The sequence below is a fragment of the Mirounga leonina genome, unplaced genomic scaffold (genome assembly GCF_011800145.1).
Source record: "Mirounga leonina isolate KUSES-001 unplaced genomic scaffold, KU_Mleo_1.0 Mir_129, whole genome shotgun sequence".
Lineage (NCBI taxonomy): Eukaryota > Metazoa > Chordata > Mammalia > Carnivora > Phocidae > Mirounga > Mirounga leonina.
In genome coordinates this window covers 24,642,337-24,667,644 of record NW_023270323.1, presented here as the reverse complement: position 1 = coordinate 24,667,644, position 25,308 = coordinate 24,642,337, and the positions used below count along the sequence as shown (strand labels likewise).

The 25,308-nt window shown below is 37.0% G+C and overlaps 1 protein-coding gene across 5 annotated transcripts in view; it reads left to right on the top strand.

The window, feature by feature from the left end:
• The window catches only part of SLC4A4 (solute carrier family 4 member 4), a 351,065-nt gene that overhangs the window by 256,741 nt on the left and 69,016 nt on the right, over nt 1-25,308 (top strand). For all 5 annotated transcript variants that reach the window (XM_035004843.1, XM_035004842.1, XM_035004844.1 and 2 more), the window contains exons 13-15: nt 1,238-1,371; nt 7,494-7,765; nt 19,393-19,463. In XM_035004843.1, the coding sequence (XP_034860734.1) occupies nt 1,238-1,371; nt 7,494-7,765; nt 19,393-19,463 (477 nt within the window). The remainder of the gene's footprint in view (nt 1-1,237; nt 1,372-7,493; nt 7,766-19,392; nt 19,464-25,308) is intronic.

Here is a 25,308-nt window from a genome sequence, read left to right as displayed (position 1 = left end):
ATGTCTACCCTTACGTATGAATAAAGGGGCTCTGTCATCTTTTTATATTTAAAAAATCATCCCTTGATAGAATACTATTTCAAGTTTAGAAAAGGGTCCTCTTACAAATAAAAATGTGCTTTTCTAACTAAAATTCGAACTGATGAAAAATAGAGGATATGGACTAGTTTGCTATCGTCTGAGGCATTGGTCCCAAATGACATGATTAAGTAAATTACGATAATCTTTTAAGTCAGTGATACTTGATGGCTTATGTTTCCTTGTTCTTGTTTGGCTAAAGGAAAACAATGGGTTGAGTTTCCAGAGATAAAACCATAGGGAGGTGTGGCCACAAAGATTTATTTATTTATTTTTATTTTTATTTATTTTTTCATTTAACAGAGATAGAGAGCGTAAGTAGGCAGAGCGGCAGACAGAGGGAGAGGGAGAAGGAGGCTCTCCGCCGAGCAAGGAGCCCGATGCGGGCCTTAACCCCAGGACCCTGGGATCATGACCTGAGCTGAAGGCAGACACTTAACCGGCTGAGCCACCCAGGCGCCCCTGGCCACAAAGGTTTAGTTATTCATGTCCCTACACATGTATTTCCTCTAAAATAAATTAAAGCTCTTCTGTTAGTTTACACTGGAGAAGGAATAGATAATAAGAATTTTTTTTTTTTTTTTTTTTTTTTGGAGTTGCTGTCTTAGGGATTGCAGGATAGAGGGCAACTTTCTTTTTTGCCCCCTTTGCTCCCCTCTCAAATCTTTCCTTTAGAAAAAATAGCTTTTGTATTTAAAATGTAACTACTCATAAGTACCTGCTATGTGCAAGGTGACATCAGGCTGAAACAAACACTGAAGGTAACCACAGAGAGAAAAACAGCCCCCAAAGTACTGAATCACTTCTACCCACTTGGTGGTATTATTACACAGTGTGATTTCACATACAGAAGCTTCAGTTAATATTTTTAGAATGGATCAGAGTCACCTCCTTTTGCCTTCTGTCATCAGCCACCAGTCGTTATAATTCCTGTAGTTCTTTGGAGTGGGCTGGCAGCCCTTGGAGTAAATGACTAAATCATATGGTGAAATACATGGTGATATTCCTGCTGGTAAGAATCTTAATTCTTCACGTCTATTTGCTGTGTTTGCTCTGGCCTTCGTAATAGCATATTCATGTGCTTAATTTCCCTAGTGCCATCACACATGGGAAGGAAAAAGACGTGTTTCTTTTAACAGCTTTATTTTCTTTCTGTTAGGGTGTGTTGGAGAGCTTCCTGGGTACAGCTGTCTCTGGAGCTGTCTTCTGCCTGTTTGCCGGTCAGCCCCTCACCATCTTGAGCAGCACAGGACCTGTTCTAGTCTTTGAGAGGCTTCTATTTAATTTCAGCAAGTATGTATACACGTATCTAATTATCCATTAGGATTGTTTAATTGTAGAACATTCATAGTCTAGATTGAGTGTAGAATAATAAAGAGGTCGATTGGAACATGGGAATTTTAAGATGTGGAGGTTGGAAGGCCCTTGGAGACTAGGTATTCCAACACACATTTTATATTTGATCCAGCGGAGGCCCATATGATGTACTATCCACTTGTCCTCATCGTCATTCTCTGCCCTTATAGCCTTGCTTTATGCTCCAGGGGCTGACCCCTGTGTGGATTGCAACACTAAGGCTCCTTTGCCCGCTGGCTTCTTCTTGGGTTTGGTAGTGCTCCAATAGGACAGGAAGGGCAAGAAGTCAGGGTGAGTGTCTACCTCCCTGCCCCTCACTGTCCCCGCTTTAACACTGCAGTCTGGCAGGGGCTTGTTCCTTGCGTATAGCCCCTGTAAGGTGCCCCCTCTGTCCTGGTTCTAGCCCTCTCCAGGCTCTGGTGACTCTAGTCCTTCCTCAGCCTTTTCAAGCCACGAGGTAAAAATGGCTCCCTGATGTCGTTAGTCCCCGAGTACCTTGCCATTCTCGGTTACCGACACCTCTGTAAATAGCCCATTTATTAAGTTTTCCTCACAGTCCTGTTCGAGAATGCCTTCTATTTCCAACCATGATCCTGACTGATACACTAGAGAAAGAAAATGTCTTGTTCAAGGTCACATGACTCATTAAGGAAAGAGCCCAGCTGCTCCGATAGATCCACTGCTCCTAACCCTGATCTCAGTGTTCTTAACTAAAGATACATTTTAAGAGTCAGCTGAGTAATAACATTTGTTGAGCGCTGATCATGTACCAAGGTACCAAGTATTATCCTAAGTGTGTTACATGTACTCCCTCATTTGAGTCCTGTAGCAATACTGAGGGAGGGACCATACCCTGTTTTATAGATTAGAAAACAGGCAGGGAGAGAGTAAGTGCGTGGCTGAAGGCTCCGTCATCAGTTGTTGGTAGGGCTGAGATTTGAATTTCTGTTTTGCTTTCTGAGTCGGGGGCCTAGGGCTCTTATGGAGTCACTACACACTCTTAATGGACATAACATTGTGATATCATATTTTCTTTTAGAAATTGATGGATCCTTTTAAGAAGGAGAAAATCAAGTTAAATGAATTATCCAAGTGGCCACATTAGCACACAAATAGATTCAAAATCAAATTGGGTATTCTGGCCTCTTTCTAATGAACTTGATACCCCTCTGAGAGAATTGCCTTTCCCATCCTTAGGTAGATTGCAGAATTTCCTATGACTTGCTGGCATTCCTTGTTGGAATTTCTGTAGTCTTATATTGTTATACATTTTTATGATTTTATTATTGGAAATTTTATTACCTACGTGATACCTCCTGGACTTAAATACTGGTACAGTAGCCTTTGAACCTCTGTGAGCCATCAAAAACAATCCCAAGATAGAGGAGGGAATGAGGATTTAAAACTAGTGTTTTGAAAACTGGGTTGAGAACATCAGCAAGGGTCTTAGGAAAATTTAAAGTTCTAAATTTTAAATAATGTGAATTTTCTGTAGCTCACCACTACAAATCCCTCCTCCATCATAATTCTCAGTAGGACATTGGAAAGAATTCTGTTTGTGTCAGTTTATAGAAAGTCAAACCATTTTTATATGTTTAAGAAAACATTGTGTGAGACAAGAAAGCTTTTGTGGAAAGATGAAACAAGCATGTACTATAAACAGGAACAAACATGTGCAACCTTTGCAGAAAGATTTATTGGATGCAATGTGATCAGAGCCTTAATATATACAGAAAATGTTTGCATCCCAGTTTACTTTAGATAATTGTAGGATAGAGATTATTTCCTTTCACTAAGCACGTTCCTTTCTCACTTTCCCTTCTGTTTCATCATAATTGGTAATGTAAACCTAGTTCCAAGTGATTTATTTGAAAACAGTTGTAAAGCAACAAGAAACATTTGAGAAGCTGTGCTTTAAATTCATCACTGAGTAGTATGTGGTACTTATGTGGCAAACCTTATTATTTTGTTCACTATGGTGTATCATTTGCTTAAATATTATAACAACAGTGCTAATATTTTGTCTAGATACAGATTATTTGTGTAGTTCACTATTTCTCAAAGTGTATTTCCTCAATTTCTAGTCCCATTTTAGGTGTTCCATGGATAAAAAGCTTCTGTGATCCCAATAAATCTGGAAAATGCTGTATATTTTATCTCCCTCTTAGTAATTCACTTTACACTTTAGCTTACTAAGAGATCTGAGAAGTCCTTTGGTAAAGAAACTGCTTTAGTCTGTCTTGCCCAGATTTTTCCCAACGTATTTTACCATTTTTTGAGAAGTAGGTAGTTCGAGTGGACTCGAACATAAATTCCACATAACCCACTGGTTTCCTTCTGACATGGGATACAGGTTTTAATGTTTGCCCTATAAACTGGAGAATCACAAAGGAATATGAAAGATGTGCTGTCACCTTTTTAAAATTAATAACAGAACGAAGGCAAGAGCTTACAGACTTTGAAAATGACAGTTGTAGTTTTGTTTTCCTAATCCTGCAGCCTCTTTTGCACTGTTTTTATACCTTATAAACCTTATAATAATGTTAGTAATCTGAAAGAAGTTTTACCACTGTGTTCTAAGCTATGTAGAAGCCCCGTAATTAAAGTTGGAGTTTAACCTGTATAATTGTCATTTGGTCATTCAATAATTTTTTCCTTCTATTCTTTGAACATTTTACTTAGAGGCCTTCAAATGATTATTTTCTTCTATTATATTACTGGATTTATTCATGTAGTTTAGGGAGTTTTATATTTGTCAGTGACTGAACATTAATTTCTGTAGCATGCTTCAGGTTAGTTCTTCAGTTTGTACCTTGGTTTTATGCTCCTTAGAAACTATAACTCAAAATATCTAGGAACACTGTGGTATCATAAGGATGTAAGCCCATTTTCTCATTCGAATTCACAATAGTTTCTTTTGTCTCTACTATCATTTCCTGTTACTTTTTATAGCTTAATTGCTATTTAAACTTGGCACTAAAGGGACTGATAAACTTATTGGATGTAATATTGCCATTTTATTGTAGTCATTACTGTTGATCAACTTGTTTTAAAAAGTTTCTCATCTCTTATTCCTCTTTCTTCTTGTTGCTGTAAACATAGCCCTTTTATAATGAAGTGCCATGGGTTTTCGTGATTTTATTTCGGTTATTCTTATAAAGCTACTCTGGGAATATTTTAGTATTTTAGAACAGCTATTTTGGTATATTGTTTAGATCCTAGGATTTAAGTGTATACACGCATTTTTTTTTCCTTTGTACTCAAACTGAATGTTCCTAACCATTAGCTAGTTATTGGATTTGTTTCTCATCCTGTTCTGTAAACATCAATTCTCTAAACAACCATTAGCATTCTTAGAACAAATCAAGATTGCCCTGTCGTCTTGTTAGAGAAGAAAAACTAGGTAATTGTTTAAAATTTTTATTTTAAGGAAAAAGTTTGTTGGCTCAGAAGTAATAAAACTGTTTCTTAACTCTGACTGAGACTTGATTCATTGTGTGATAATGTAAATTATCTCAAATTCCTAGAATTTAGCTTTTTCTATAGTCTACTTATCTCACAAAGACATGCATAGGATTAAGCAGTGGGGTTCCAGATGTAAAGGGAACTATAAGAGAATGCAAAAAATGTCTTCAGAAAGATTCCAGGAAATCCATAGGAGATAACTCTCTACCCAAGTGTTAATAATCTCCTGCTTTGGTAATATTTCCAATTTATGTGATTTGTTGAAAAGAGGGAAACAAAGGACAGTGATTTTTTTTTTTTTAAGATTTTATTTATTTATTTGACAGAGAGAGAAATAGCGAGAGCAGGAACACAAGCAGGGGGAATGGGAGAGGGAAAAGCAGGCTTCTTGCCGAGCAGGGAGCCCGATGTGGGACTCGATCCCAGGACCCTGGGATCATGACCTAAGCCGAAGGCAGACGCTTAACGACTGAGCCACCCAGGTGCCCCAGGACAGTGATTTTAAGGCCCACCCTAAATACACATCAGTTAGGGGAATGATGGTGTAATTTTTTAAAGGAGCAGTCCAAGAATGCAGAGATTTGGTTTCTGGTTCAGCTCTGCCATTAAAACCTTGGCATTAAGTGACTTAACTTTCATTGGCCTTGGTGTCCTCATCTATAAAATGAGACATAGTTGACTAATTGATATCTGTATTAAGATTCTCCAGAGAAACAGTAGCAATATGATAAAGAGATTTATTATAAGGTGTTGGCTCACACAATTATAGAGACCAGCAGGTCCGAAATCTGGTGGGCCAGCCTGGAGACCCAGGAGAGCTGATGTTCCAGTTCAAGTTCAAAGGGTGCCTGCTGTAGAACCAGAAAGGCATTTTCCAGATAAAGGCCAAAGGCAATCTGCTGGAGAAAATTTCTTGCTTGGAGTTGGCAGATATTTTGCTGTATTTGGTTGAAGAACTTGATTGGATGAGTTTCACGCACATTATGGAAAGCTATCTGCTTTACTCAGAGTGTACCAATTTAAATGTTAATTTCATCAAAACCACCCTTACAGAGACACCAAGAATAATGTTTGACCAAATATCTGGGTACCACGTGATCTAGCCAAATTGACACATAAAATTAATCATTGCAGTATCTAAGGAACTTTTAATTCTAATATTCTGTAAAATTTTCACCCGGGATCTCCTGGCTCCCTGTGATAGCTTATAGGTCATGTCAGTAACTATTTCAAGTCCTAAGCCATAGGCTTGCCTTAATTCATCTAGCAAGTTTTCATTGGAAACCTATAGGCCAAGCATTATATTAGGTTAGAGAATTTAAATTTTATTCTAAGAGCAGTGTGAAGCCATCAAAAGGTTTTAAATGGGGGTGGGGGGGATCTGATTTACATTTAAAAAGATCATTTTGGCTGTGATGTGGAAAATGGCTTTGAGCAGGGCAAACATGGATATCAGTAAGGACTTTAATCAAGCAAAGACTTCTTGGTGGCCCAGACTGGGTTGGTGGTGGTGAAGGTGTTGATACCATGCCTTTAGGAAAGTATTCAAATATATCACCATCAGAAACTCACTGTTTAAAAGCAAAACTGTAGAACTTCAAGCATGCATGCTCCTTGATTGTTTCTTTTTCTTGTAGAAGAAATATGACTACTACTATTTGCTTTTTCATCACAAGTGATGAGAATACAATAAAGTAATCTTCACATAATTTTAAAAGAATCAATATGAAATGGTAAATGTCAACACTTGACCCGTATTTTCCTAAATGTGAACTAATTTACTTATAAGAAATGGAAAGGCCTTCAAAAAACAATGGCATCCTCTGATGCAGGCAGCCTATTCTAAGACTGCTGTGGGATGGGAACAGACGAAAAACAAGGTGGTCACAAGATGCTTTGCACACCACTTTAGCAGGAGGATATCATGTCTGTGGGCAAGCTTCGTGAGAAGTGGTTGCATCTGGCTATAACACAGCAAGTATACTCTACAGTGTACTTATCCTATTTATCCTTTAATACCTTGAGATTTTTCTGCAACTCCTTTTGTCCTCCCCCAGCCAGAATTAGTTATTCCTCTGGGACACTCTGTGGGAACCTTTAGATATCATGTAGTATTTTATGGTGTGATTATGTTTATCAGTTTGTCTCCCTCAGTAGATTGCAATGATGTAGGGACAGAGAACATATTTAGCTTAGTGTCTTCATTAACCAGTAAAGCTCACAAACATTTATTAAATGAGTACATACTGGCTACCAACGTGACACTTTCAAATTGTTTCTTTTATAAATTCCATAAAGGCAGGGACCAGATTTTTTGAATGAGAAAATTGAGTGATTTACATACAAATGGTATGACTGTTTTTTATGCCATTCTTAAACTTCTGGGATTATTTCTTTATGGTAGCTTAATAATATTACTAGACCACATTCTTAACCTTAATATTTTCTGGATCAAATCAAGACTGAGCTTTATATCTAGTGTCTAAAAGAGATCTTGTATTTTTAGCAGTCATTCTGCAGTCATTGGGTAGTTCTATATTATTCTTTGTGTTCCATGGAGGAGGAGTCTAAGTACCTTTCTTTCTTCTTTCCAGGGACCATAATTTTGACTACCTGGAGTTTCGCCTTTGGATTGGCCTGTGGTCAGCCTTCTTGTGTCTCATTTTGGTGGCCACAGATGCCAGCTTCTTGGTTCAGTACTTCACTCGCTTCACCGAAGAGGGCTTCTCTTCTCTGATTAGCTTCATCTTTATCTACGATGCTTTCAAGAAGATGATCAAGCTAGCTGACTACTACCCCATCAACTCCAACTTCAAAGTGGGCTACAATACTCAGTTTTCCTGTGCCTGTATGCCTCCCGACCCAGGTGAGGACATCATGCTTAGTGTTTGTGCTTCCTCTGTGCTTGGAGGAAGGTGTAGGCTCCATGCATGCAGGCTTTCGACATGGTATTTTCTCTGAGAAACCATCCTGCTGAGTTTGAAGTCTCATTACCCCAAGGTATCTTAGCCACGTGATTCAATCAGGAGGTGAAACCAGGAGCTCTGGAATGTGAACGTATTTAGCTCAGCACTTTGAAAATAACTCAAACTGCAGTATTTGCAAGGAGATTTAGTGTACATTAGTCTTGATCTTATCTGATAGTTGAGGGAACCAGGTAAAAATATTAACAGATATAAGGACCAGACCAACCCAGTCCTCTGAACTTCTATCCCATCTTTTGCTGTTTCCTTATTATTATAGGAATCCCTTCCTAAAGTAAACTCTAAATAGATTATTTTAAGCTTAAAGAAGAAACAAGATACTTACTCACTTTATATAATTTGAAGCGTAAAATTAAAAAAGAAACTCAGACTGGAGTCACCTAGTGGTAAAGTAGAGCCTTATAGTTCATCTGTCCTAGACAATGTAAATAAGAAAGGAAAAGAGGAAATGAGAGAAAGAAAAGGAGTGTTATGCTCTCAGGGAAGATTTATATTCTAGAGTTAGGAAAGACATAAAAGTAAGAAGTAAGTTCTGGGTAAGGAATTTGATTCTACACATCTTAGCACTTTAATATCTATCTTGCCAAACCTGGGTCAGCATCAGGATTTTTTCACAAAAAGGTGCTCAATTTGGTTTCTGGAATTTTTTTTTTTTTTTTGGAGTAATTCATCATCATTTTACAATATGGAAGGCATTTGGGAGAAAAGATTCACTTTGGGGAAAGTTGTTTTATATTGCTCTGGGAGGCTGAGGGGTAGACATTTGTGTCAGGCAATTACATGTAATAGTGTTAGTTATCCCAGGTGATGCAATTAGCTACGGGTCTTTGACCCTTAAAATAAAAATTGATATACACTCCAGGCTTTTGACTAAGGTCTTACAGCACCAGGAGTACAACAGTGTACTGAGGGCTGTGTAAACCTGAGCATAGATGTAGGGCACATTCATGCACTATACACTTTTACTTATAGATTCTGAGGAAAAACCTCTTAATGTTTTCAGTAAAACAAACGTGGATGTATTTTAGACTAGAATGCAAACAAAAATTTAAAAATTAAACAAGATACTACAAAGAATTTTAATGCTTGTGACCAGGCTGTGTCAGATTACTCTCAGAAATTTTGGTGTTGTATCTGCATTCTTCTCTGCCCCTTGGGTGGAGAAGTCTTAGAACAGCTGTAGCATCTTGAGTGGTGAGAGACAAGAGAACAGTATCTCCCTAAAATTGGGTCAGTCAGTAACACTGATGGAAAGATAGGGCATTGTTGGGCTTTGCACTCATGGATTCTTTGGTCTTATTTAAGGACAGTCAACACACATTAAAATAAAGCTCATGCTTAAAAGCAAAGCGGAGACAAGTACAAAGGGGAAATTTAAAGATTCAGGCAACGTGAATGACATACAGGTACAAAAGCTTATTGTCAAAATGTTATAGTGATTACAAATATTTCATAACTTAAAAACTGCTTGGAAAAGAGTAAGCACTCAGTGCATGATAGATACTACCATTAGGATTAATGAAATATGCTTGAGACACGGATGTTACCATTACACAACCATGTAGAACTTGTCCAAAAAGAAAGGGGGGGGGGTTACCCTCCCATTTCGGACTTTCAGGGGAAGTCCAGACTATGCATGTTCAAAATATTGACTCACAGACATATTGAATTGGAGGATTTTGAACTTTCCTCTTCATTATTTCTATCTATCTTTATGTATTTATCTCTGTAAATATTTATTTATGAAGAAGTCTGTAATTTGACTTCATAGGCAAGTCTGAGGAGTCATACAGCAATTTTTTCTAAAGGAAAAAAGATACTTCCTCAGTTGTTTTGAGGTGTGAGATATTCATAAAGCCAGATAAGGGCTTTGTCAGCACACCTGTCCCAAAGAAGATCCACACACCTGGGGCTAATGGAAACTGAAACTCGTTTTAATTCGATGCTGGTAGAGAGGGTAATATGAAGCCAAGGAAGACATATCTGAATGTGTTTTAACTGTGAAAAATATATAAAAATTTTATATGTAATTTTCCTTCTAAGAAGGATCATTGTTTTCTTGAAAAACTCATTTTGAGGCTTAACATATGCATAGTGAGTACTAGTTGAAGTGGAGATAGCTTTTCGTTTGACCTGTTTTCTTTAGCTCGGATAGGAAGTCTGTCCTAAATAGTTAGGAATTTTCTTGGAAGGACTCTGACAATTCCTACTACCTCCAAGTAGTACCAGTAAAGCAGTGTAGCAGGGCTTTGAAATCAGAAAATCTTGTATTTGAGTCCCAGCTTGGCTAATCATACCCTGTGTGTGACTTTGGGCAAGTTCCTTTTCCCAAGGAAGCTTTGCCTCACCTTCCTCATCTGTAAAAAGGAGTTAGTAACAGTACCTACCTTATAGAATTGTTATATCTTATAGAAAAAAATGATGTATTTCAAAGTACTCAGGACAGTTTCTGATACATAATAAGTAATTAAGTGTTAACTGTCATTGTTACTGCTGGTATTATTTATTAAAACTTAAGGTTAGTAAGTATGAATGATAGAACCAACAAACCAGTCTTCATCATCCTCCTTCCTAAGCAAATATTGTTGGATAGTTGGCTTATTCTGCAACAAGACCATTGGCTGCACCCCATATTTTTAGAGTTGTCCACATGAAAGGCAGTCCTGAAGGATATGCACATGAATGTGAGGGATTATTTTAACCTATGGAAATAAATTCTGTTTCTGGTTTGGAAAAAGGCAAACGGATATCTCCATTTTCATGACAATCTCATGCTTTACAAACCCCTTAAGACTAGTGATTGTATGTTTCCCTCATAACCCTAATACTTTTTGATAGAAAACCTATATACCACCATAAATTTAGTACTTCGTGATAACAAACGTGAAAAATGATAGTTAGAGAATAATACAGTTGCATGTACAGCTAGAGCAAGTATTCTTAAAACAACAAAAGCCTGGCCTTTCATCGCAACATGCACTCCTAGTAAAAGAATTCAGTCAATGAGTCAATAATATTTAAACTGGCGGATGACTTGTTTTTCAACACTGGGACAGTATGTAACAGTGAACCAGCAACTACACAGATGGAGTCATGATCCTGCAAACTGAGAAATCATTTTACAGGAAGGGAACTAGGGGTCACTTCATCACTAAGAAAACTCTGCTCATGGCCACGATAATACTGTGAATTTTTTCTGCTTTGTGAAGACAACTCTTCTTCCTCTTTTCCTTCCTTATCTTTCTTGTTCTCACTTGCTTCCATAAATCTTCATCACTTCCTGAGTTTCAGTTTCTTCATGCATCTTTTTCTCCCTTCATTTTGCCCCATCTGTTGCTCAGGGGCCAAAGTCATGTACCTCCTTAGGTTCTTATTTACTGAAGAACTCCGAAAGCTCAGTTGCAAGTGCTAAAAGGAAAATTAGCCATGAGATTTGACATATCAGTCAGGGTGGATACATGGTTTTTGAGCTAAAATTTCCTTTTCTTAGAAATAGAGTGGCTATTAGTTGATGTAATAGAGGTCGTATTTCCCCACTGTGCCTTGAAGATTACATAGCAGAAGAATATAAGGAAGATGATTCAGTTCAGAAGCCAACAGTAAAAACTAAAAAATATCCAAATGAAGGACAATTCACAATATTACAATTCATCACCAACATCCCAATTTGGGAAACTGTTAGTGTGAGAAAGTGTAAACATTATGTGCTTTGGAGTAAAGGAAAGTGAGCGTGAATTCAGCTCTAACTAGCAGTGTGACCCTGGACTAGGCTAATCACCTAATTTCTTTTTTTTATAACCTGTGGGCTGGGTTAGTAATTGTACCTACTCTTAGAAGTTACTATATGGATTGAATGAAAAAGTATATGTAACGTTGTTTAGCACCCAATAGATACCAAGTAAAAATTTGTTCTTTTTCTCATTTCTCATTGTTTCACAAATGAGGCCCTAGCCAGTTTTACCGTTTAGTTGTACTATTTTAAAGGGGTTCAAAATTTAATTTTCCCTGCAGTTTTCCTAGAGGAAGATACTAACTAGGTTTTTCTAAGCCAACCCCCCTCAGATTAACAACTAATGTGCTGGTGTAGATAAATCTGAAACATTGGAGCTATATTTAAAGAAAAAAATGTTAAGTTCAGTACATCGTAGTTATATCACTTAATATTATTCCACTGAATCTCAAGTCTACCAAAGTGTTGTACACTATATATAATCATGTAGAAGAAGGCTCTAAAGTCCTAGAGGTGAAATGTTCAGTTCTTTTAAGGGGAATTGGTCTAATTCACTCAAAAACATAAACGATAGCATTTTGTAAATAGGGAATAAGACATGAGCTCTCCACTTTCCTTTTTCCTCTCTTCGTCTCCTCCTCCTGCCCTTTTGTCCTTCCCCTTCTGCTATCCACAGAAATTCATAAAGGATCTGTTTCATCCCTTTTTAAGACTTGTGCTTGGGATGAGGTACACTATACATACATACCTATCTATACATTACACCGTTCACACACACCAGAGGCACCTGTACCCCATACTGTACACACACACATCACACACATAGCTATACATACCACACGCATATACCACCCTGCACACACACACCATACTACACATACAGATTTTTATAAAATGTGCTGTTTTTAAAATAGTGTTAATTACTTTTTGAATGAATGAGGTCAGATTTTCATTTGACCTACGCTTTGGAAATACATTTCCGCTTCGGTACCTGTTTTCATTTGCCTAATGTGTCAAGGTTACAGTGACTGAACTCTCAAGGGCATATTATATTTTAGAAAGGGTCAAAATAAATTTTCTAACCGAATGTGGTTTTGTATCTGGAGGGGAAAGAAGCCTTGCTAAAAATGATAAACAAATTAGAAAAGCAGGAAAACTGCTGCAAGGGAATAGATACTGTACTATATTGTTAACAGAAGGGATATATTTTATTGATTCATTGTTGACTGTCCCAGGGAGAACATGCCTAATAATGAATGAGTGATTAAGAGGAATAAATCCTTTCTCAGGCACTGAGACATTGTTGTCTATAGTATCTCTAAATAAAAGATGGCTTTTTCCCTGGTGTAAAGCTGTAAAACCAAGTCAAGTGATCGAAAGTAGCCACGGCTTCCATTTCTGCACCTTCGTTTTACTCACAGCATGAGGTGGCCTCCGAATGCTCTAAAATGGTTGTCACTAGTGTAGAATTTCATTGCCATTTCTTTTTATATAATTTTTCGTTATCTTAATAAATGCTATGCCCCAATATGTTACAACCATTAAAAAGAACTGCTGGATTGTGTCTCCTGTGGTCCCATATTATAGTCAATATGTGTTTCATAATTAGAAAGCCCATTAAAAGAAAATTAGGAAATAAAAGATAAAATTAGGAAATAAAAGATAATCCTAATTTATCTTCCGTGACCTGCATCATATTCTATGCAATTTTATTTTTATTATGTATCATTCCCTCTTTGGATTATAAAGTAGGTTTAAATCACAAACTAATGGTTCAACAGGAAGTACCAGGCCTTCTGGTATAGGATCACTCAGGCTTTGCATTTGCAAGGAGACTTTACCAGCACAGCTGACGTTTTATCATTCATGGTTATATGGCCTTTTGAGAAAACCATAGAAACTTGAAGCACCCATCATTTCAGTTTCCTTTTACTCTCCTAGCCTAATATTTTAGCAGTTTCTAAAAACTTGCAGGAATCGGAAAAGGAGAAGCAATGAATTTAGATAATCACCAGACCCGTATAATTCTCTAGCTATGGGTTTGTATGAAACACAGATTTGGAAAACATACCCCATAGTAATGTGTGTACACATCTGAAATGTAATGATGAGTGGGTGTGGAAGAGAAGTGGGGTTTTTTTTGTTTGTTTGTTTGTTTGTTTGTTTGTGAAAACAGTAGCTAAATACATCCCACTTAATAATGGATAGTAGCCAGCTCTTTGACTTCCAAGGCAGTATCATGTGAAAAAGTGTCCACGGATTGGAGAGTGTTACTTGTCTAGGTACAGTGAAAAACTCAGGCATGAGGCTTGGTAAAAATACTTAGGAAAATGAAAAGGATAATATTTAAGAAAAAGTGAAGAAAATTTTTCTATTTTATTTATTTTAAGGCTCAAGGCTGAACTAGTGGCAGGTAATTTCCCTAAGAGCTGTTTCTCCCAATGTTTTCCTCATTGACTTTGTCAACCCTCCAAAAGCCATTTTGGCCTTTTATTGACTAGGCATTTAAAGCATAAATACTTGATTTTATTAAGAGGCACTCATGTGCTGAAATTATCCAGGACCCTTAAATAAGTCTGATGTGACCCTGCAGGCAAGAAGTTTCTTCAGTTTTATTCTTTATCTATTTTCCAGTTACTCAGTTTCCTCAAATTCGCTTAAGTAGAATGGAATAAAACAGTAAAGTTTCATTATCATGGAGAATGCTCTTAAATTTTTTTCTCATTCAGAGCAGGTAAACCAATTCTGCATTATTATAATCCTAAGAAGCTATGTTGAGGGTACAGGTTCAGATTTGGCTAAGATTTATTAAGCACCATCCAAAGTGCCAGACATTTTACTAAGGGATTTTTTTTTAAAAAGATTTTATTTATTTATTTGACACAGAGAGAGAGAGACAGCGAGAGAGGGAACACAAGCAGGGGCAGAGGGAGAGGGAGAAGCAGGCTTCCTGCTGAGCAGGGAGCCGGATGCGGGGCTCCATCCCAGGACCCTGGGATCATGACCTGAGCCGAAGGCAGACGCTTAATGACTGAGCCACCCAGGCACCCCTTACTAAGGGATTTTTATAAACTGTATTTCAATATATTGTAATATTATAATATATATGTATTTAATCATCACATAAAACTTGTGAGGTAGCTGACTTTTTCCCAGGGGTGAAGTTTGCTTTCTCCAGGTCATAAAGCTAGTAGTAACCTTAGCTAGCATCTCTTTCAGTTCCACCTGCTACTGGATACTCTGCTAACAATTTTGCCTACATTGTCTTACATAATCCAGCACAGTAACCTTATTGTTTCAAATCCAATTTCACAAGTGAAGGACCTCTGGCCAATAGCAATGAGGTGACCCTATGCTCCAGAAGGTGGTGGAGCCAGAGTTCCAGCCCAGTTTTCTTAGCACTCCTTTCTCTAACTTGTGATGTGGTATTACATCAAAGCAGACAGATCTGCCTCAATGGCCATTTGTTGCTCCTAGTTGACCTTGTAGCTTTTGTATATATTCCTGATGTTATAGTTCCTGCTAATGTGTAAAGCAGAGGAATCATGGGATAGTTCCTGGTGCCAGATACTAGAGGATAAAGGACAACCTTAAAGGAGCAATGGATATTCCCTGTGCAGGAGGTTATACTAACATTGACATACGGATGTCACCTTTTTTTCCTGCTCATAGCCTGTTCTTTCTGTAGATCTCTCATCAAACATAGAGGGAAAAAAAAGCCAGCTTAAGATAGGAACACTCCCAGGCACATTTTTAAATGTCTGTTACTGACAATGTTCATTCCCCTATTCCAGAGGATCAGCTAGAATTTGATACACAGGAAGGAGGATCAAGACAGTGGGGGGTGGGAGGGATGGGGTGGCTGGGTGATAGACATTGGGGAAGGTATGTGCTATGGTGAGCGCTGTGAATTATGCAAGACTGTTAAATCACAGATCTGTACCTCTGAAACAAATAACGCAATATATGTTAAGAAAAAAAGGGCGCCTGGGTCTCAGTCGTTAAGCGTCTGCCTTCAGCTCAGGTCATGATGCCAGGGTCCTGGGATCGAGCCCCCCATTGGGCTCCCTGCTTGGCGGGAAGCCTGCTTCTCCCTCTCCCACTCCCCCTGCTTGTGTTCCTGCTCTCGTTATCTCTCTCTCTGTCAAATAAATAAATAAAATCTTAAAAAAAAAAAAAAAAGAAGAAGATAATAGGAGGGGAAGAATGAAGGGGGGGAAATCAGAGGGGGAGACGAACCATGAGAGAGGATGGACTCTGAAAAACAAACTGAGGGTTCTAGAGGGGAGGGGGGGTGGGAGGATGGGTTAGCCTGGTGATGGGTATTGAGGAGGGCATGTTCTGCATGGAGCACTGGGTGTTATGCACAAACAATGAATCATGGAACACTACATCAAATACTAATGATGTAATGTATGGTGATTAACATAACATAATAAAATAAAAACAAAACAAAAAACCAAAAAGTTAAAAAAAAAAAAAAGGTAGTGAAAATCCAAGGAACATAAAACGAGCAACCTGTGAAAAACTCCCTGAAACCAAGTATGGGACACAGACTGTCCCAGTGACAATTGGCTAATTCTAAATTAGCCAAATTCCTAGGGCAAAGACTTTCTTTGCTTCATAAGCCATGGTGCTGAGCAAATAGTGAAGACAGAGTGCAGTGTGTTTATGCTTTTCTATTTGACCTTTTCAGAACCCTAATTAAGGATATTACAAATTCTATATACATAGATCATTCTGCACTTGGTTGCCAAAATACTTGCATTGTATGTATCTGGATCCAAATGGTGACCAGTGGCTCTCATAGACAAAACTCCCAATCGGAATTGATGATTTTCTCTTAGGTGAGCTTAAAGAAATTTACTTTTGATCTTACTTATGGACTCTACCATATTCTGCGAATATGCGTTTATGGAAGTGCTTGTTTATGTATTTATTTTGAAGTTCTCTCGAAGCAGCTACATACTAAAATAAGTAGGAAAGGCATATACTTTCTGTGGTCCTTTTGATACTAGTCTTGGGATTTTTAGAGCCAGTATGCTTTAATAGCTTGTCTCAGAGGAAAACTGAAAAGATAAAAGGAATTTAGATGAGCAGAATTGATGTGTATCTAGAACTTGAAAGTAGTTACTGAAAATTCAGATTGGAATCCTATTTTAGTTCACTTGTGGTCTTTATTATCTGTCATTCATTTCACAAAAAAAGGAGGCTTGGATATCTTTCTCCCTCACTCCTACTCCTTGTTTTTATGTGGAAAAGTATGTTGCAAAAAGACCTTCACTCTCTTGTGATAGGAAGCTCATAAAATTGCATAAAAGAATTTTGCTCAGGAAGAGCAGCTTCCCAGACACCATCTAAATAGTGTCTGTGATTTCATATATGCTATTTTCTTTCGAAAGCTCAGACAAGTCAGACATTTCAGCTCCCAGTTGAGATTCACATCATCTAACACTGGAGAGTATTATCCCACCTTGAATTCTGTGGCCACAAAAATCAGGTGCTGAGTAGGAAAGAAAGAATGCCAAACAAGATTTTGGTACCGATTCTACTTCTGGTTGACTCTACAATCCTGGGCAAGAAACCTGGCATATCTTGCTTCAACATAAAGTGGGTATAAAAATATACCTGTTATATGCTCTCAGGTGTTTTTAAATGAGCAAATGGAATAATGTAAGAAAATGTACTTTGGGCTTTTTTAAACAAAATCGTAATAAAAATCTAGGTTTTGTTAATAAAAATGTACTAACATCTTCTTCCTTTTGGGAATGGATTCATGTTTGCTTTTATTGTTTGGGCCAAGCATCCTTTAGCCTATTTTGATTCTTTCCATGACCTGCAATGAAACAGAGTAAGAAAATAGTTTGCACATGTGCCTGTTTTATTGAGGAAATAGGGGGATGCCCTAGCAGCAGCTAGCTTTGGATTAAAAGTTTAACAATTCCAGAACCTTCAAAGATTAGAATGGACTCCAAAATTGAGAAAAACTAGGGCTCAAGCTAAATATTTTCTCCCCTTTATTTGTTTTCCTTATTTCATTTCTTTTGCCTTTATCTGCTCTCATTCATTTGAAGTCATTAAATGGTTGGTCCCTATTCTAGCCTCATTTATTGACAGTAAACGAGTATTTTTTCAGCTTTATTGAAGTAAAATTGACAAAATTATAATATATTTAAAGTGTACAAAATGATGGTTTCATATATGTATACATTATGAAAGGATTCCCACCAAGTTAATATATTAATCCATCACCTCACATTTTATTCTATTTTATTTTATATTATTTTATTTTATGAACACTTAAGGCCTACTTTCAGCATATTTCAATTATGCAATACAATATTAACAGCTATAGTTACCATGTTATACATTAGATCCTCAGACCTTATTCCTCTTATAACTGAAAGTTTGTACCCTTTTACTAAGTTCTTCCTATTTCTCCCAGCCGCCCCCCCAACCCCTGGCAACCCCATTCTACTCTCTATTTCTATGAGTTATACTTATTTTTTATTTTAATTGTTTTTTAGATTCTTCCTATAAGTGACATCATACAGTATTTGTCTTTGTCTGGCTTATTTCACTTAACATAATGCCCTCATCCATATTTTTGCAAATGGTAGAATTTTCCTTTTTTTTAAGGTTGAATAATAAAACAAATATTTTTGAGTTCCTGTTAGTTAAGTGCCAGATTGGGCAGATTCTGGGGAAAAGCATGAACAAGACTTGCCCTTTCTGTTCTTCCCTCATGGATCTTATATTCTAAATTTCAACAGTCAAATAAATCTATTTGTTTCTCCTTAAGAACTTATGTAGGTAGGACCTAAAACATGGCAATCTAAAAGGATAGTCTAGTGGCTTGGGGGCGGGAGAGGGCAGGGAGAAGGGGACCAAATGACAATTAGCAATTTGGATGTTAAATGTGACACTCAAAGACAAAAACTTAAGTGTCATTTTACAGTATCTCCACAAACTAGGGATATTCTCTGAGTAACAATTTATTTTATAACACATAAAACTTCATATAGTAAGAAAAAGCTTTATCTGATAAAAAATGTTTTAATTATAGAACTCTCTTTAAATACTGTTTTAATTTTAGGCTCATAAATTTAAAAAAAATGAAATATTTCCAAGAGGAGAGTTGATTTAATAAACAAATTAGGTTCCTCCAAAAGTAACCTCTTAATAACTCTACAAATCATGCCGAATTATATGAAAATAATTTTTTAAAATTAGATAAATATTTATTCCCATTATATTTATATAATTTATTATGTATTTGAAAGATTTTTGTTTTCCCACATTTTGCAAAGATACACTTTCTCATATGCAGTCCAAATTTCCAAAAATCCTAAATTAGTTAATTAGTGAAATTCCACTTGGCGAGATTTGACCATACATGAAGCCAGTGATCAACTTACTCACTTACTAACATATCCATTTCTTTCACTAGGCAAAATATATTGAGTGCCTCTTAGTAATGGTGAAGTTTTTTTCTTTTTCTTTTTCTTTTTTTGAAACCTGAAACAAATTGTAATACCATTTTCTTAAATGTTTGCCATTGTTTCTTATCAGATTAGAGTACAGAAGATATGTCTGAATCTTCGGTAATTTTTATCTAGGTGAAAGGTGAATACAGTTACAGTAAAGAAAAATTCATTGTGCTTTATGTTATTGTTGAAGACATTTTTAATGCCTAGCTTAGCTTTTTTAGATTTTGAGTTATGCATTTAGGTCATTTTTATTTTATTTTTATGGTAAAAGATTGTCTTTTTCTTACAGTTAATATCTCAATATCTAATGACACTACATTGGCCCCAGAGGATTTGCCAACTATTTCTTCTACTGACATGGTAAGTGACTTAATATTTCAAACCACTTGCATATTATATACTCTAATTATAATATTCATAACATGATGTCTCCAGTCCTTCAGCAATCTGCGCGTGAACACAACTTTAATAATCAGTGATTGTGGAGGGACAGAAAGAAACACTTTCCTTGCTGTAGTCAGCTTTTTTTTCTTTTTTAACTCAAGTGAATATTTACCCCTACAACATACTTTTTAAACCTTCTTAGGAATTTAACTACTATATCCATTCATTGTCACCTTGAAATATTTTCACAAGGGTAAGTGAGGGCAGTCGAAAAACGAGAGCATGGTATCCTCTCTCTGGTTCTAGTACGATTAAGAATTCTTCTGACTACCAAATGGTGTTGTGTTCTCCTCACTAAGGGTGATTGTAGTAGGACATTTCCCCTGTCACTTAGGACTGTGCCTCTGTCACATGATATCCTTTCCCATGGCTTGTAACCAAGGATCTTTAAGAGACTGGAACTAAGCTTTAAAAATGAGCTGTTTTGCATGGAAGGTCACACACTAGAAGGAGACTTTTGTGTTGGAGAAAAAGGGAAAAGTGCTATTGCAGGCTTCTAATTGTATTCCTTCTACACTGGATATGGAATCTTACCAAAGAATATCAATCTCTCAGTTATAAAGACAGAAGCCATAATACCTTGTATTGATAGAGCGCCCATCTCTCAGGAGACCAGAACACTTCTGCAGAAGTGTTATGTAATGAGTGCCCACAACACCCTTTCAAAGATGATGTTTTGTATCTTTCCTGAACAACTCTCACTTGACCCTATTTCTCTCTTGTTTTCATGTTCTGTGGCTCTCTTGACTTCTTTCCTTACTGTTAAAGTTCTCTCTGATTTTCTCTAAACTTTGCCTCTTTATGTGTGTGTGTGTGTGTGTGTGAGAGAGAGAGAGAGAGAGAGAGAGAGAGAATATGTGTTTTAAAAGCCATATACAGAAAAGAGATCAATTTTCAGTCTTTGAGCCAGCCAGCCTATTGCCTAAAAGAACTTGATTAAAATACAGAGAAAAATAGTCCCTTCTAGACTTGAAATAATTTTAATTAAAATCTAATTAAAAATTTAAAATATATATAATTAATTAAAACCATAAGTTAATTTGCAATTAAAAATTAATAAAACACTCCCACTGACTTAAAAAGAGATTATTTCTAACTTAATTCCTTTTGTAACTAATCAAGGGAAGCTTTAAAATTAATGAATTTTTAAGCCCTGTCTTTGGGCAAATGCTGGAGTGACTCTAGTAATTGATATATAATTATAAGATGTCATTATAAGATTTATGGAAAACAAATGGAAATTGTGATTGACTTCTAATATGACTGTGACAGAAGACATAAAGGCATAATAATGATTACAATTTAGCTGCCATTTATAGGGCATCTACTAGAGACCGGGTGTTTTACACATATTATGATCATTAACACAAACTACTATGTATAATTACGTTCATTTTACAGATGAGAGAAACTAAAGCTTTAGAAGGTAAATAACCTTTCTTGCTCTAGGTCACAGAGCCATAAATTATTAAAGCAAAGATTTGAACAGAAGTCTGAGTGGTTGGTTCTAAGACCTGTGATATTTCTAGTCCACCATTATGCTTCAATGTTTGCAGATGGAAATGTTTACAATTTCAGTTCTTATGCATGTTCTATACTCCAGGGCAATGAAGTCCCCTCATGTGTATATCAGTCACACACCTTAATTAAACTGTTAAGTTGCTATGTTCAGCACCTCTGGAGAAGGAATTAGGAAAAAATGCGTGTATGTGTGTGTATGTATGTATGTAATTATGAAGGACAACTTTTATTCTATCCTTCATTTCTCCTTTTCTATCCATATCAATGCCTTTAGGTATACTTTGCTTACACACACACACACACACACACACACACAATTTGAAAATATACAAGATCCAGAAATGACTATTAAAAAGTTAATATGATTTATTATCATCAGTAATAACTACCATTTGTTGAGCACTTACTAAGGGCCAGCCTCTTCACATTAATTGTCTATAATCCTAAGAACAGCTTTTGAGTTTTATGTTACCTGTATTTTTAAATTTTTTTTTAAAACTCAATTTAGTTAACATATAGTATATTATTAGTTTCAGGGGTAGAATTTAGTGATTCATCAGTTGCATATAACACCCAGTGCTAATTACATCCAGTGTCCTCCTTAATGCCCATCACCCAGTTACCCAGTCCCCCCGCACCTCCCCTCCAGCAGCCCTCAGTTTGTTTCCTGTAGTTAAGAGTCTCTTATGGTTTGTCTCCTTCTCTGTTTTTATCTTATTTTATTTTTCCTTCTCTTCCCCTGTGTCCATCTATTTTGTTATGTTACCTGTATCGTATGAATGAAACCAAAGCTTAGAAAGCTCTTTCTATTATTTGGGGAAGCAGAATAGTGTTTCATGTAGAAGGACTTACAGATATTGAGTTCTCATGCCCAGTTTCAAATTTAGAGATCCACTACTTAACGGGTTTTGGTAGCTGCTCAGTTTCCCATTTGTAAAATGGTGATGATAATAGTACTTTATCTCCCTGACTTTATAAAAGTCAAATGAGTAAATAGCTGGGACTTAGCATAGTGACTGGCACATACTTATTTCTCAGTCAGGTTAGCTACTGTTATTATTCTATTTAGGTATTTTTATCATTCCATTAGGCCATGTTGCCACCATAACTCAGGTTGGTGGAGAAAATAAGTTGGATGCCACAGCTCTGACAGGCGATTGGGCCCTCTCCCTGTTCGGCCATGCTTGCTCTGCTACCCTCAGTCTTTTCCTGGGACATACAGTCAGCAAGGGTTTAATTTCCTTCTTTTATTCTGCGTAATTAGATTATGAAAGAAAGTGCTGGAAAAGTGACATGCAGCCCTGGGGCACCAGCAAGGCTCCCTCTCACAAGGCTCTGAGAACACCCTGTCAGAGGAGGGAAGGCTTAACTCTTCAGCTTCATTAGCATGAAGACAACTTTTCTTCTTCGTAGTAGTAGTGTGTTTTCAAGAAAAATGGGCAATTGCCTGGAACTCTAGAATAAGCATCCCTCAAGATAAAAAGGCAGGTTTTCCATTATTTCCATTCATTGTTGGATTCACTGCGTTTTTAATGCCTCTCACCTTCATCAGTTTTCCTGTAGACTTATTGGTAGGCATATCCTTTCAACCTGCAAACAAAACTCTTTGAAAGGTCCCTCTAAAACTTTGAGACCAGCCACAGCTTCTCCACACTGTATGGACACAATGAGTCTGAGGATCTGCTGGCTTCCACTTAGCAGCTCTCAGAGGGAGAGACAGATTTCACAATCTAACATCAAGGCTTTTCCAAGGAGGTGATTAAATGGATTAGTTCCTTTTTGTTTTTCACATTAGATTCTTTTTTTAAAAAAAATTATTGTTAAATTTGAGGTATACTTTAAAACACACTGTTCTTACATGCTCATTGCAATGAGTTTTGACATTTTATAGACTCATGTGATCATCACCCAAAACAAGGTACGTGTAAAACATTGCCATTATCCCAGAAAGTCCCATGGGGAATGCTCGTTGTCTTGTTTTATGCCTCAGCTTCTGAGCCAGGGGAGATCTTTCTTTGCCCAACTGCTCAGATGCCTGAGCTCTTAAAGGAGTGCCTGAATGCCTTGGAGGGGTTTTCCTCCACTCTTCTGCCCTGCTTCTCGTCTTAGGAGAGTGACTTTCTTACATTTGGTAGGGGCTCTGTGTCTAAGGGGGGTTTTCTCTCAGCTCTCCTATCAAACCTCCCACCTTATGTATACAACCTGTGCACTTGGCAAAGACCATGACAAAGTTTGGTGGATGGATGCAGGCTCAATCTAATGCCTAGGGTTCCTTGGAATTCTGATCTGTCACCCCAGTGTGCATTCAGCCACTAAAAACTCATTGAAGATTTAGCTTATTTCTCCATACCTCCATCTGCAGTGGGTTTATGTTCCATATGCTGCTCTGGCACACATGAGGCAGCCATGGAGTTCTCTTCCATGAGGGTCTTGTAGTTTGTTTAGAATGTATTTAAGTTTCTTTGTATCCTCACCTCTCTGCTGGATTTTTAAAAACTATGATTTTATACCTTATCCAACTTGGTTGGAGAGGTTAGAAGTGACCTTTTCTTTTTTTTTTAAATTTAAATTCCAGTTAGTTAACATGTAGTATAATATTGGTTTCAGGTGTACAGTATAGTGATTCAACACTTCCATACAACACCCCGTGCTCATCACACCAAGTGTGCTCCTTAATCCCCATCTTCCTCCCCTCTGGTGACCATCAGTTTGTTCTCTCTAGTTAAGAGTTTGTTTCTTGCTTTCCCTTTCTTTTTTTCCCCTTTGCTCATTTGTTTTGTTTCTTAAATTCCACATATAAGTGAAATCATATGGTATTTGTCTTTCTCTGACTGACTTACTTTGCTTAGCATAATATATTCTAACTCCATCCGTGTCCTCGTAAATGGCAAGATTTCATTCTTTTTGATGGCTGAGTAATATTCCATATATATATATACATACACACACACACATACATACACACACACACACATCTTCCTTGTCCATTCATCAGTCAATGGATACTTGGACTGTTTCCATAATTTGGCTATTGTAGATAATGCTACTGGAGACATTGGAGTGCCTCTATCCCTCTGAATTAGTGTTTTTGTATTCTTTTGGTAAATACCTAATGGTGTAATTGCTGAATCATAGGGAAGCTCTATTTTTAACTTTTTGAGGAACCTCCATACTGTTTTCCAGAGTCGCTGCAACAGCTTGCATTCCCACTAACAGTGTAGGAGGGTTCCCCTTTCTCCGCATCCCCGCCAACATCTGTCGTTTCCTGAGTTGTTAATTTTAGCCATTCTGACAGGTGTGAGGTGATATCTCATTGTAGTTTTGATTCGTATTTCCCTGATGCTGAGTAATGTTGAGCATCTTTTCATGTGTCTGCTAGCCATCTGTATGTCTTCTTTGGAAAAATGTATATTCATGTCTTCTGCCCAATTTTAATTGGATTGTTCTTTGGGTGTTGAGTTCGATAAGTTCTTCATAGATTTTGGATACTAACCATTTATCAGATATGTCATTTGTAGGTATCTTCTCCCATTCCACCCCATTGCCTTTTAGTTTTGATGATTGCTTCCTCCACTGTGCAGAAACTTTTTATCTTGATGAGGTCCCAAGAGTTTATTTTTACTTTTGTTTTCCCCTGCCTCAGGAGACCTATCTAGAAAGAAGTTCCTATGGCCGATGTCAAAGAGGTTACTCCCTGTGTTTTCCTCTAGGATTTTGATGGTTTTCTGTCTTACATTTGGGTCTTTAATCCATTTTGAATTTATTTTTGTGTGTGGTGTGAGAAAGTGGTCCAGTTTCATTCTACTTTCTGTTTTAATCACAAGTAGAACATCCAATTAGTTTTGATATTTCACAACAACATGTACAACTATAGACAACTGCAGCTCAGATGTATCCTTTAGTTGATAAAGTAAGATTGCAGATTACTGCAGGTCTGGCCTACTCACTGCAGGGAGAAAAAACTCTAAATGAGTACATTAACCACTTAACCTTGAGACTTTTATTTGTAGCATTACCTTTGTTTATATATATTTCAAAAGGCACATACTTTACCAGTTGATACCTAAGGAGAGCAATATGGAATCTTTCATTTTTATTTATTTTATTTTATTTTTTTTGCTTATTGGGTTACCCAGTGAAGCATATCATGTCTACATGGAGATGTTGTTAATCATGGAACTAAAACCTATTATAGTCTCATAAATTCTGCTTGGCAGTCAGACATGTAAGCAAAAGTGCT